Consider the following 14,483-nt stretch of genomic DNA (forward strand, 5'->3'; position numbering starts at 1 on the left):
TTAGTGGGACTCTAGAAGCCACTCCTGATGAGATGAGCTGTTCAAAACCTTAATTCTCTCCTGATCTCTCAAATACAGGTTTCCAAAGGACTTCAGGTGCCAAGGCAGGGAGGGGAGCACCCCTGTGGAGGGGTGGCAGAGGAAGCTGATATAAGTGTAGCTGTCCCTTCAGCTAAAACCCACCTAGAGACTTCTTCTAAATCCCCTTTAAACAGCAGGCTGGGACCAAGAAGTCTCTTTAGGAGTATTTCCAACCCTCACATATATTCTCGTCCATGAAGTATGATGGTCACTGGCAGGGCTTAATTTTTTCCAGGGCTCTTGGCTTGGCCGTGCATAGCCCTGGCACCTCTATGCTTGCCGTGTCAGCTACGAAAGTAAAAAAAAAATTGCTTGAGCCCCCAGCACCTCTTTCATCTGAGCATGCCACATGTTTGTGATCAAATGTGGCACGATCAAGCCCAACAGAGAATCAGAACTCAGTTTGGGGCTTTTGGCACCCCCCCAGTCAGATTTTAATAGTATTTATGCTGTTTTTATTGTAGCACTTTCTTTGTCAAGCTCCTGGGCTTTACAGCACAAGCTCGTTGCCTGCAGGAGCTACTTACACAGGAACAGTCTTGGTGGTTCTGCTTCTCCAGATGTTAGGAAGCCTCTTTGTTGCTGTTTTCTCCTTGTATCCACTTCACTTTTATCCTGGCTGAGACTCTTTGGTAACTCTTTGCAACTCTTACTGCTTGGTTTAATGCTCATCCTTCCTCTCCAGAAACATTCTCCCTGTATCTTGTTGAATCCAGTTGAAGCTCACTATAAGCCTGGATTTGCTGTTTAACGCACAAACTGATTGAAAGCCTGAGTCTAGGGGCCTCATATGGCGCTCCCTGCTTCTTCCTCAAGTGTTCTATCAAAACAGCTTCATTGGAAAAAATCCCTGAAAAGGCAGCAGTTAATGAAAACTGTTTGCTCTTTCATTGTGGATTTGTTCAGGATGTTCAAATAGTTAGTGGACGACAAAGTGCTAGAAAATGTGTTGTAGGGACCAATCTTACAGAGGGAGGTTCTCGCATGTACATGTTTTTACAGTGGTAAATAACACATGCTGATTGAAAGAGCTGCCTTTGTTTGCTGGGGAATGGGGATGTAAACCAGCAGGGTAGACACCTCAGTGACTTGTCACCCAAAGTGAGGAACATATATCACAAAATGACTTAGCCTTTGAGAATAAAGTAAATTAAGGGAATGGCTAACTAGCCTAGGCCAGTATAGAAACCAATGTTGTGTGTGTGTTGTTTTTTTTTTTGTTTTTTTTTTTTTTCTTTTCTCAGGGTACAGGACAGTTGATGCTTTGCTTCAGCGTATGTTTGAGGCAGAGATACTACCAGAAGATGATGGGCCATCAGTGGATGAAATCTTAAACCTCTCCCCTGCTGATGTTTACCCAAAGAATCCCACCTTTGACAGCGCTGCATAGTGTGGAGAACAGAAGGGAATAGAAGTGGAAACACTAGCTCTGTCTCTATTAATTCTTAAGAGATCTCTGCTCTGACTCTAATTCATACAACTTTGGCACTGTCATGTACAAGATCTTTAGAGTTTTAGAGCAAGTCTGCACAATGATGCTCGTCTGCACATTGGACGGGTTATGTTTAAAGTGGCAGCACCCTGAGGTCAGAGTGGTCAGTTTTACCGGGAGTAAAAGTCCACCTATAAATCAAGGAAAGTATTTTCTAAAGGGAAAGCTCATGGAGTGTCTATCTTAATAGCTCGGTCAGAGATCATGCTACCTAAAACTATTGTAGCATTACATATACTGTTTAAAAGTCTGACCTTATTAAGGAGTATTTAGCTACTTGTAACTGGAAATTTTCTAGCACAGTGACCTTTTAGATGCATTACCAGTCAAGACTATGGATAAATGTGTAAGCTAAAATAAAAATGATACAAAAGCCATTTTGCAGTTTGGCACAAAGCTGCTACTTAGTGTGCTATTTCACTAGCCCTTGCCATGACATGCTTTCAAAGGGCTAATTAACTATGGCAGCTAAGTAGGGGGTGGGCAGAGGTTGGTCAGTACCTTAACCTTTCTCAGCTGCTAATATTCCACAGCTGTGGGCAAATCCAAACAGCTTGAAATGGTGTTCTTCAGAGGGGTGTGTGCAGATGAGCCTCTCACTTGTTTTCTAGACTCTCTGCTTTCATCAAAAAAAGCTCTAGCTGTTCTGGTTGCAAAGAAAGTCATGTCATGGTCTTCAGACTTAACTGATGCAGAGATGTCTGCCTGAGTTTGCAAAGAGCCTCAAACCATTGTTCACTAAAGCATGTGAGGAAGTATCCTGCTGTAAAGAACCACCCAATCTACTCTGAGTAAGCAAGCACTGATTTGGGATAAGCCTGTATCAACAGTGTTGTGAGAAGGAAGGTATAGTTGATTTCACTTTCATACAGGGGCCACGCAGCTTTCCAGGACTAGGGAAACCCTGCCCTAAGGGTAGAAGGAAACAGGAACAGGTTTTTCACCAGTTATTCTTGGAGGGAGTTGCCTGTGTACATACATGCTTGTGGGATGGGGGAGGTGCTCACCACAAGCCAACTTCAGGTTCTGTCTAGCAATACACCGTCTCCCTTTTTTCCACCCCCAAATGTTTGACGCTGAGGTTACAAAAGGGATAGGTGCCCCCTCCAAACACCTCTGTTCCTCCTGCTAAATCACAAAGGTCTGACCCCGGAACAGTGTCTGAGGGTGGGGAGTGAGACTGCGCCATGCCATGCTTTCGCACTGCAGTTGTAAATGAAGGATGTTTATACCTCTGCAGGCGGGGACTGTAGAGCTCATGAGGGGAATGGTGGGAGCACTGGTTCAGAGTCTAGAGGCTTAAAACCTGGGAGCCAGGGCCTGGATTGCCTCTCACAGAAGTCTGGTGAGAACCAAGAGGGGCACTTGACTGGATCTGTGACTACCCTGTCACTAGAAATCCTGCTGTAATGATTCATACTCAGGGTTAAGATGCATCAGCATCAAGAGAAAACCCAGTTCCAAGCCACTAACTTTTCTACTCAACACAAACACAATATTCGTAGAGGGAGGTGTTTTACTACTGAATTGTAGTTTAACACAAAGATGCTGAAGCTTCACAACAGGTGACTTCCAACGACATCCATGGGAATGGTGAATCTCTCCACACTGTGAATCTCTTAGCTATATAAGCAATAAACATTTTTTGGTTACTTATAAAGTACAAAGGGAAATAAAACCAAGGAGGAATCTTGTTTTGACAAAGAACATTCATATGGGGTACATGGACAGAGACTGGGTCTATCTGACAGCAAAAAACAAACACCCCCCCACCCCCAATTTAAAGTTCAGAAGAAGCTGAACTGAAGTGTATTAAGTATGATCCTATGGAAAGAAAAGCATTTTTTCTGACTAAGACTCATTTGGCAATGATTTTTTTTTCCTCTGATAAGTTACTTTATGTACAAACATTTGAAAAATAGAAATAGCCCTAAATTCTCATCACAGCTTTTCCTTCTCTTTTCCTGTGTGAATAGCCTCATCTCCTTTCAGACACATGTATACACAGTATATTGACTGAAGCAGTTAATACCCCCACTATTCTTGTCCTTGGGAAGGTGTTTCCTCTATTTGATTTCAGTCAGCTAGGAAGCAGAACAGAACTCCTCTTGTTTCCTGACTAGTAGATTTTGAAGGATCAGGTAGGTATTTGTGCATGGAATCCTGAATGTAACTTTCCTTTCACTTTTTTCTTTGTTGTGGTAAGTCCTTGAACAATATTGTTCACCTGTCACTGAACAAGGGTAGAGAACACCATCTTCTGAGAAGCAGTCATACAGAAGAGTTTCTGGCAGACTTTAGATGAATAATCTTGGTCCTGTGAACAAATGGATAAGCAGCACAAAGACATCCTGCTGCTACTATAAATCCTAAACTGCACCATGCACAAAATATAGACCAGCTGTATCCATGTTCCACATCATTAGGAAGGCTATATATGAATGTTGGTAGGCGGTTTAGATCATATGATATACTTGCTGCATAAGTGCACAGAGAAATAGTGCAAAATATTCCTGCAAACAAAACATATTCTCAGGGTTAGAAGATTTATACAGTCTGGGATAAATAAAAGAGCAAACACACCCCTGTTAAACATAGTTTTTATAAATCAAAAAACTAGGCAAAAGTTGTTTTCTTACTTGGATAGAACATGTGGTATTAATGCTGGCATTCGCAATGTTTCAAGGTCTTATCTGACTATACAAGTCTTTTGAGCGCTGGCTCTGTATTTTAATTATGAACTTAATATAACTTCTTGTAGTTCCTACTTGAAAAAAGAACAGGAGAACCAGCGTGGGGGGGGACCCTTTTGTAGTGATAATCAAGATGGGCCATTTCCAGCAGTCTCTTGTTGGAGTCTTTTTTTTTAAGTTTTTTTTGTTTTAATATTGCGACTTTTAGGTCTGTAATCAAGTGACCAGGGAGATTGAAGTGTTCTCCGACTGGTTTTTGAATGCTGAATTGGAATTAATTTGCAAACTGGACACCATTAAATTAGGCTTGAATAAAGACTGGGAGTGGATCTGTCATTACACAAAGTAAAACTATTTCCCAATGTTTAGTTTTCCCCCCTACTGTTCCTCACACGTTCTTGTCAACTGCTGGAAATGGCCCATCTTGATTATCACTACAAAAGGGTTTTTTTGGTTTTGTTTTGTTTTTTCTCTCTTGCTGGTAATGGCTCACTTTAACTGATCACTCTCGTTATAGTGTGTATGATAACACCCATTGTTTCATGTTCTCTGTGTATATATATCTCTTCCTACTGTATTTTCCACTGCATGCATCCGATGAAGGGGGTTTTAGCCCACAAAAGCTTATGCTCAAATAAATGTGTTAGTCTCTAAGGTGCCACAAGTCCTCCTGTTCTTTTTGCGGATACAGACTAACATGGCTGCTACTCTGATACTTGAAAAAAAGCTCTCGGTTTTTACAAGCAGTTTAAGGTTTGCTGCAGTTGTTATCCCAGAATTCTTTTAGAGCAGGCGTGTTAAGTGCCCCACCTGTGGATTCATGAGGCCTGTTTAACATATTCAGATTGGAGACTTCTCTTCTTGCACTCCTTAAGACCCAGGGCTGAGAGCAGCCCCTTCACACCTCACAAGATCCATGGTGGGCTGAGGCAATAGTTTTGTATGCACTTGACAAAATCTAGTCTGTACGTGTAATTTACTCAAACATGCATCCCCAGTCAGCCTTCCCCAGCATAGCTCTGATGTGGAGGAATGGGGTCCTCGTCTCTCAGCCACTGCACACCTGTCTGCAGGAGCTCCTCTCCCTGTCCAATGTGTCCCTCCTGGGTCTGCAGCAATCTATGGGGCTAGATTTTTCAGTATGCAGTGAAATTAGCTATACGCATCCAGCCACAATGAATTTTTCCTTAAGCTTGCACTTTACAAGTTTATGGAATAAAATCTATGGTGCATGCTCAGATGTGGTTTTCAGAGGTTAATAACTTGGTCAAATCAATATAAATTTCCTCCAGACCAGGGAAAATAATTGCTTCTTATTAAGGTCTTTTCCCACAATGAATTTAACCTTTCCTACCCTTTTCCATTTTTGCTAGTTACAAATGAAAGACTTTTTTTTTAATAATACGAACCAAATAACACCTGCCTACCTTCACTCTGCAAAAACAGCTGAACACTTTTCCTCAAACTTCCCCAAAAAGTTCATTTTTAGGAAAAGACCAATGATGGAAAACAGTAACGTGAGGGGTGAAAGTTTCAAGAAGTTATAAATGACTGGGACAAAAATAAAATTGTTACACTGACTTAACTCTACAACTGCTGCTTTTGTTGTAATTTAGACTTCTCCTTTGTTGTTTCAAGGACAGAGTTAAGAAGAAGGAATGGGGCGGGGGGAAACCTATTCACTCATCTTCCCCATTAACATGTGAAGTTTAGGGATAGATTTTTGTCTTTAGACCCAGTCTTGTGCAAAAGAGGGGATGTAAACTGCACCCCTCCAGGAATAGCCCTGGCAGACTTTGTAACTCAAACACAATTTAGTCTCAGCCTCCCTCTTTGCTTTGGAAAGAAATCATTTCCCAGCAAATTATGACACTCCCCCCATGCTGTCTTAGGTTTGCTGGCTGGTAAATTGAAGGCAAGGAGCCAAGGCTCTGCCCACTCTTCCTCATCCACATGCTCAAGCAGGGAAGTAAGCAATGGCACAATGCCCACTTGCCCCTGCACGCCCGGTCCTAGAGTTTGCATAGTCTGTGCAAGCGCTGTAACGGAGTGCCCTTACCCCTTCTTTCTCCCAGGCACAGGTATGGAGCATGAAGGACAAACTTTTTATTCCCTTTTTGGAAGAAGAAATTAAATGGTCCCTTTCTGTCTTATAATCTTGCCTGCTTTTCTGACATCTACCTGAATAGCTGCAGTGGAAAGTCAGTTCTAACTGGAAAGATCAAAGGAAGGTGTTCTCTGCTGATGGATAATAAGCACCGTCTACCAAAGAGAAACCTAATCAAGGGCTTCATTTGTAATTAGCACACAAAGATGGCACAATACCTGTCATAAGGAATAGAAGGCCTGCCACGTGCTGCGTGAGGCTTTCCTCCCAAAAGAAACTGACTGCCGCTACAATGCATCCACAGAGAAGAACAGCAGCTGCCATGCCCAGAAAACCAGCCGTGATTCTTCTTAAATCTGCTTCCATATAAGAAGTAGAGCAGAGATTAAACATCACCCTTTTGCTTAGAGCAAAAAAGAGAATGGCAAGGAACTATTTACAAACCCTGTTGGCAAATGCATGTTAATGCATATTAGAAGAATCTTTTGAGCCACTCATAGGCAAAGCTGGGTTCTAAATTAATTGTAACCACTCAGTAAGATGATGTGGGCTCCGGAGTGGATAGCTGACTAAACAACCTCCTCAGAGGACTAAACCCTCCTCAGTGTGTAGCAATGGTTAAAAGAGCAAACAAAATGTTTAGATGTAGATGCAATGGAACAGAAACTAATACTGAAAGTGTTCTAATGTCACTACCAGCACCAATGATGTGACCTGACCTGGAATACCAGTTCTGGTCACCGTATCTAAGAGAACACAGCAGATAATACAAGTGGTTTAGAGACAGACAACAAGAAGGATTTGGGTCATGAAAAAAATTAACTTTCAAGTGAGAAGGAAAAGATTGGGACTGTTCAGACAGGAGAGGAATAAGAGGGGACTTGACAGAGGTATAGAATATAATAAGCAGTACAGAAAAATTAAACCAGGGGTTGGTTCCTATTTACCCTTTCTCATAACACAGAATGAGGGGATATCTAATGAAATTGCGAGGCAACAAATTTAAAATAGATAAAAGCAAATACATTTTTACATATTGTGCAGTTAGCCTGTAGAACTCATTGCCACAAGATATAATTTAGGCCAAGAGTCTATCAGGATTCAAAAAAAGACTGACCAATTATCTGAATAACAAGAACATCCAGAGTTACATCAGATGGGATTTAAAATAAAAAAAAAGATTTAGAAGGGATATAAACAGCCATGCTTCAGGGCATAAGCCAACCTGTAAAGGATGGGGGCTAGGAAGATATTTCCCTGTAGGTAGGTTATTCCATATTTGCTTACTATGGGATTTCTTACCCCTTTCTTCAAAGCGTCTGATACTGGCCACTGGCCAGAGAGAGGTTACTGGACTAGACAGAGTCCTGGTCTGATTCAGGATGGCAAACCCTATCTACAGACCAGCACGTTGTCTTGCTTTTTCATGTGAAACACTGACAGAGTTATGGAGAATCTTGTGCATCCCCAGATGAGAGGCTGACAATTTGTGTACTTACGAAGCAGATGCCACTCATCTTGCTGGATGGTCTTGGTTAAATTGAATGGAATGTTTCGTAAGTGCATTGGCTGGGAGAAGTGGTATTTGATAGCTGTGCATCTCTGAACAATACCTTCAGGAAAGGAAGGAACAAACTTCATTAACCCACCTGCTAAAAACCAAGCAGGTTCCCCCAGAGAATACTGTGTTAAACACTGACAGCAAGGCTGTAAATTGTCTTCTAATATAATTAGTCCACAGTGCATTCTCTCCATTTGCTCTCCCTGTGCCCACAGACTACCTCGCAGCTTCTACCCTGCACTTCCAGTTCCACACCCAACGCCACCTCTCCCTACAAATGGCAGAAGCTTGATGCTAGTGAGAGATGCGCAAGCTCCTCGGGCTGGGAGAGTTCACCCGCGTGTGCACATGCACACGCACACATCCACCTGCTGGTCTGCGTTCACCCTGGGGTCTTTTCTAAGGAGCCCTCTCCCCTCCACAACATGTTGAAGGAAATCCAGCCCCACAAGGTCCCAGGAACTTGGGGACAAATTTTTAAAAGTGCCTAAGTGATTTAGGAGCCTGTCCATTTTTTTCAGAAGAGATGTAGGCAATAAGGAGCCCTAATCTCATTGAAAGTCAATGGAATACAGACAGGACCTAGCAACCAATGACTCTTGGATAAGGACTTCCCCATCTCTCCTTAGAGAACAACAGTCCCCCAGCTTGAGATCAAAGGACTGGAGAGGTACGAAGTGGGGAGATAAGTGTTGGCTGCTGGAAGGAGTCGGGACTCACCTGGGGTCTGATGAAGGAGGTCAGACACAGAGCGAGACCTTGAATCAAGGGGTTCCTTACAGCTTGGCTGGGCTCTGGGTTAACCAGAATGACCTATGCTTTAACCTTCAGTTCTCTATACTACCCTAAGGACTTCCTATGCTGTGTTCCAGATGACTAATAAACCCGACTATTTGGACAAAGCTGGGTGAGTGTCGCTGCAAATAATGGGCAAGGTGCATGAACCCCTGCAGAGTGGACAAGTCTCCATCAGGGATCTGTCTCAGCTGGACTTGCTGAGCTCACGGTGTGAAGCAGAGGTTCTGCAGGCCCAGAGGTCCAGTCTAAGGAGGTAGTGAAGCCACATGGCTTATCCTGGAGGAAAAGGGAGACCCCTAAGGGGTCTGGCACACTGAAGGGGTTCCTCCTACAGACCAATCCAAAGCTGGGGACATAGCACCAATCCTGTGGATCTGTGATGGGTGGGAAAACACATGACGCACCCATGTCACAGTATGTAGCAGCTGCTGCTCCTGTGCGCGCTCCCCCAGCCCATGTAGAGCTGTCTGGCTGTGCTCTCAGCAGAACAAATGCCTACTAGATCCGCCACTGGCGGTGTTCCCCGGCACTCCCCAAAAGGGGCTGTTGCTTTAACAGCCACTACCTGGCCCTGTACGGATAACCCCATGTTTGCTTTGCAATAAGGCAGTCTGGCTCCATTGTAAGGAAGCTGAAGTGCCCAGTGTACTGCCCTGACCGGCAGCTGCATAGCTGTTCTTAGGGGCTGATGGTGCAAGGTGCTGAGCACTCTCAGCTCTCATTGATTTCAGGTGGGGCTTGGGGTAATCAGTACTTGGCAGGATCCAGCCCTTACCCGCTAAGCTCAATGACATTGTGACAGGTTGCCTAGCATCAGTGAAAGGCTTCGTGACAGAGAAACCATGAGCAATTCTGTGGTATTTGTGAGGCAAACCTGCAGCCGGACCAGGGCTGCTTGCTCAGCTGCACTGAAGCATTCCGTAAGCACTCTGCAGTGACACACCCCTAGACACACTGCAGCAGCCTATCCCTGGGCAGGGCCTGGGTCAGATGTGTCTGTCTTGTCTATTTAGATGGTCAGCTCTTTGGGGGGCAGGGAGTGTTTCTTCTTTGAGGGGCCCTGTGCATTCCCCACTTGTGATTCTTGTGGGCTAATGTGCCCTGGCTTCAAGTGCAAATGCCAAGAGGAGAGGGAGTCAATCCCACAGGTGTGACTGCACAGAGGGAACTCCCAAAGAACAAGATACTATTGCAATATAAATAATAATGAAACTAAACTGGTTACATGAGGAGCTGAAAGTGAATCACCCAGGAAGGGGACTGAGTAAGAACTCTCTCCCTCCCTTGCCAAGGGCATCAGGGACAGGTCAGAGGACAGCCAGGCTACTTGGAGAGGTGCTGAATTGTAGGAAGCATGGGAGCTGGATGGAGATGGAGTCAAGGAAGGAGATGGCTGAACCCAATATGTGAACTTTGTCTCACATCCTCAAAGGCATTTAGGGGCCCAACTCCCACTGGTTTCACTGAAAGTTAGGTGCCTAAATACCCTGGAGGATCTGGAACCTTCCTTGTGAACCCTTTCTACCAGCACCTAGCCAGTGCGGTGTGAAGTGACCTCAGCTTGGAGCACTGGAATTTACTATTTTCCACCCACCACAATGGTTCCCTTTCACTATGTTTTTAGTTAAGATACTTTTGGGTCTCGGACCACAGTGAATTTGCCCCAATAACAGTCTATTTTCAAAAGGAAACACTCTTCTGACCTCTAGTGAGATGCACAAGAGAAGCAAACTTGGGACACTCAGTCAAGGTGACATCCAAGAGGTACTGGCTGTGGGAGATCAGCTGGTCACATGGGATGGCAGGAACTGGGGACCAAATGTTACTGATGTCCTTTTAGTTTAATTTACTATTAAAACAGATTAAACCCTTTTTAACTAAAAGGAGACAGCATATGGAAAATAAAGGGATGCAAGGTCGTGATCTCAATTTAACTATGCTGCAAAGGTGTTTTTTCTGAAGTGGTAAGCAACTGTAAATGCATTTGTTACTAACACACTTAATATGAGTCTCAGGAAAGAAGCCTATGCCTGAGAGAGCGGTGATGTTTATGGAAAGGAAAAAGTTACCTGTCTGCAGACACGATTATGTGTTTAGATTAGAGTTCATCTCTATGGGAATATCTATAAAAGGTCCTCTCATGCTAGTCAGGAATTAACGGGATGGACACACCAGTGTAAGACTGGAGAGAGAGAGGCAATGCAGGGTCTTTGTGATTTCTCTCATTGTACATATTAATATATGAAAGATACTCTCTGGGACATTTTGAGATGCATCCTCAGCTGGTGTAAATCTTCATATTTGCACTGAAGTCAATGGAGGGATGCCAATTTACACAAGTGGAGCAGCTGGCCCTTGGACTTTAATCAGAAGCCAAGAATGTTGGCTGCAGAGAACAAATGCCATTTTGGGTATAAACAGAGGCATGGGGAATGGGTTATGAGCAGGGCTGGCCCTGAAAAATCAACATCCATCCCAGGGAAGGTATTTGCATGTGCTCTAGGGTGTAGCTGACTCCAAATCCAAAATGTTATTCCTTAAGGCACAAGCAATGAAATGTCACAATGAGTCTGCTGATTATGAGCATAAGAACACTTAAAGCAATATCTATTTTTGCATTTCTCTACTAATTTGCAAGTGTATTACTTGGCTTAAGATGGTATGAAATGCAGCACTCACATGTGCATCTTCATTGCCATAATGCAAGCCATTTACCTTATTCTCAGGCCAATCTGGTAAACGAAATTTTGTGTCTTCAGAGGCACACCTTTGAAATGTTTCATTAAGTTACAGATATTTTGTGCAACATTCACTCCACCTAATGTTAACAATATAACTAACTACCCTATTCCTCTAAACAAGTGGCTAAAGAAGATAAAGTGATGTCTGCTCACCCTTTTGAGCATGAAATAGTGTATTACACATTATTTGTTGGTGTAATTAAAATGTTTATAATACCTATATAATATCAGAGTTAAATATTAGAAAAAAACAAAACAACTAACCAACCAAACAAAAAACCTGCATTAAGTCAATATGTGTAGTTTGAAAATGTTTAATCTATTGATGCAACATAAAAGAAATATATTATCTTTGTTCCCCAATATGTACTAAAGAAGAACATTAGCCCATATGTATGTGACATAAGGCTTGGCTGTTCTACAAAGGTCTAATTTAACAGATGACAATAAAGGGAGGAAGCAGAAAAGTCACATCTCAGATTGGGGTGACAAATGATGCAAATGTTTGTTGACGATTCCTTTTAATTTCTGAAGAGAGAGAAGTGTTATTATCTGGGCTACATTTGTTTTTTTCACTAAGGAGGAACAGAGGTTCTACTAGATGACCAGTGCATATTTTTACACAAAGAGGAGATCTACAGGAGGCCTGTTGAAGGCTGCTTCAGGTACACAGAGAAGTAACAAACAATGGCCTGCTTAATATTAGGCAACATACGCTCAGACGTACACAGCAGCCTAACTGCGGGAGCAGTAGAAGAGTAGCTACTGTAGGGAGTGGCCAGCTACTCCTGCACATAAAGCACTGGCAGCCAATCCCAGAGGAGGGTGGGTGCTGAGGGCCCTGCCGAAAGGGCCAGAGAACACCCCAGGGTGCATGTGGATTGGTGGGTAAGAGGGTGCATAGTTAAGGGGTGCATAATCCACAGTAGCCGTTCATAGGGGATGTGGGAGCATGGTGCATTAAAGGTGCACAGTGCCAATGCATTCCTAGGTCAGGGGATACATGGTGTTTGGGCAGGGGAATCTTGGATGCACACAGTGCCTGGGCACTGAAGGCACTGGGGGTGTACAGTACCTATGCACTGGGAGTCCATGGTGTACTAAGGGTGCATAATTCACATGCATCTGGAGCGCAGGGGTCTGCGCGAGGAGTGGTCTTGGGGGGAGGCAAGGCGCGCGGGGGGCGACCATGGGGGGGGTGCAAGGTGCACGCTGGGCGCGCAGGGGGTGGAGTTGGGGGTGCAAGGTGCACTGTGGCTGCGCAGTGGGTAGTGTTGGAGGGGGGTGCAAGGCACACAGGGGGCCGCGCAGGGGGGGTGCAAGGTGTGCGGGGGGAGGTGCAAGGCGCGCAGGGGGGTGCATGGCACGCGATGGGGTGCAAGGTGCGCAGGGGGGGGTGCAAGGCGCACAGGGGGCCGCGCAGGGGGGGTGCAAGGCGCGCGGAGGGGTGCAAGGCGTGCAGGGAGCCGCGGGGGGGGTGCAAGGCGCTCGGGGGGGGTGCATGGCGCGCGCAGGGAGGGGTGCAAGTCGCGCAGGGAGGGGTGCAAGGCGCGCAGGGAGCCGCGCGGGGGGGGTGCATGGCGGACAGGGGGGGTGCAAGGCGCGCAGGGGGGGACCAAGGCGCGCAGGGGACCGCGCGGGGGGGCTGCAAGGCGCGCAGAGGGCCGCGCATGGCGCCCGGGGGGGGTGCAAGGCGCGCAGGGGGGGACCAAGGCGCGCAGGGGACCGCGCGGAGGGGGTGCAAGGCGCGCAGGGGGCCGCGCATGGCGCCCGGGGGGGGTGCAAGGCGCGCAGGGGGGGGGGTGCCCGCTGCCCCGTGCCGCGCTCCCTCACCTCTCTCCACCAGGCTGTCCAGGTCCGGGTCGACGCCCAGGGAGTAGCATTTCCTCCACAGGCCGGCGTAGCTGGCGAAGAGCGGGCGGGCGCAGCCGGACTGCAGCACGCCCAGCCCCGGCAGCGCCGGGGGGCGGCGAGCGGGCTCGGGGCCGGGGGGCGGCCCGGCGCGGCGGGGGGCGCGGCGGCGCAGGGGCAGGGGCAGCAGGCGGGGGCGCTGGGCGCGGCGCTCGCAGCCGGCGCGGTGCCGCCGGGGGTCGGTCTCGTACCAGTGGTCGGTGAGGAGGGCGGTGAGCAGCAGCCCCAGGGCGCACAGGCTGAGGCACAGGCTGAGCGCGCTGACCAGCGCCCGCCTCCGCCCCATGGCTCCGCCGCCCCGGCCCCCGGCCCCGGCCCGCTGCCCTCACGCCGCCGGGCGCCCGCCGCCACAGCCCGGCCACATGCCGGCTGCAGCACAAAGGACAGCGGCGCCGCCGCCCCGCCCCGCCGCCGCCAGGGGGAGCCCGGGCCCGCCCTCCGAGCCCGGCTCCGCCCCGCGCCCGCCCCCCGCGGCCGGCCCCTGCCCGGAGCCCTCACGGGACCGCCCCGGTTCCCGCGCTCTGCGGCCCGGGGGGGTCCGGGGCCAGCCCCCCTCCCGCCGTGGGCGTGTGAGGGGCGGAGTCACACGGTGCCCCTCCCCCCGTGGGCCTGTGAGGGGCGGAGTCACAGGTTGGCCCCCCCATAGGTGTGTGAGGGTTGAAGTCATAGGGTCCCCCGTGTGAGGGGGGAGTCATAGGGTCCCCCCTGTGAGGGTGTGAGGGGGGAGTCAGAGGGTCCCCCCTGTGAGGGTGTAAGGGTTGAAGTCATAGGGTCCCCGGTGTGAGGGGGGAGTCAGAGGGTCCCCCCTGTGAGTGTGTGAGGGTTGAAGTCATAGGGTACCCCCTGTGAGGGTGTGAGGGGGGAGTCATAGGGTCCCCCCTGTGAGGGTGTGAGGGTTGAAGTCATAGAGTCCCCCCTGTGAGCGTGTGAGGGGGGAGTCATAGGGTCCCCCCTCACAGGGTCCCTCTCCCTGGGTGTGTGGGAGGGGAGCTCAGGGCTGGGAGGAGTCACAGGGTCGTCCCCGTCCCCCCCCATGAGTGTGTCTGGGTCACTCACAGAAGGGAGAGTCACATGGTCCCCCTCATGCTTGTGAGTGGCC

The 14,483-nt window shown here is 47.6% G+C and overlaps 2 protein-coding genes across 2 annotated transcripts in view; one reads left to right on the forward strand and one right to left on the reverse strand.

The window, feature by feature from the left end:
* Window positions 1-4,334, forward strand: part of LOC102945057 (two pore calcium channel protein 1) — a 31,081-nt gene extending 26,747 nt beyond the window's left edge. Inside the window, exon 19 of the mRNA XM_007063177.4 lies at window positions 1,326-4,334. Within this exon, the coding sequence (XP_007063239.3) occupies window positions 1,326-1,471 (146 nt within the window). The 3' untranslated portion in view covers window positions 1,472-4,334. The remainder of the gene's footprint in view (window positions 1-1,325) is intronic.
* Window positions 3,072-13,719, reverse strand: TMEM178A (transmembrane protein 178A). Its single transcript, XM_037893560.2, has 4 exons — window positions 13,307-13,719; window positions 7,873-7,986; window positions 6,592-6,729; window positions 3,072-4,086 (listed from the first exon to the last, which is right to left on the reverse strand). Exons 1-4 carry the CDS (start codon window positions 13,668-13,670, stop codon window positions 3,845-3,847), a joined length of 858 nt encoding a protein of 285 aa, XP_037749488.1. The 5' UTR covers window positions 13,671-13,719; the 3' UTR covers window positions 3,072-3,844.
* Between the last annotated feature and the right edge of the window lie 764 nt (window positions 13,720-14,483).

This window comes from Chelonia mydas, chromosome 3 (genome assembly GCF_015237465.2).
Source record: "Chelonia mydas isolate rCheMyd1 chromosome 3, rCheMyd1.pri.v2, whole genome shotgun sequence".
Lineage (NCBI taxonomy): Eukaryota > Metazoa > Chordata > Testudines > Cheloniidae > Chelonia > Chelonia mydas.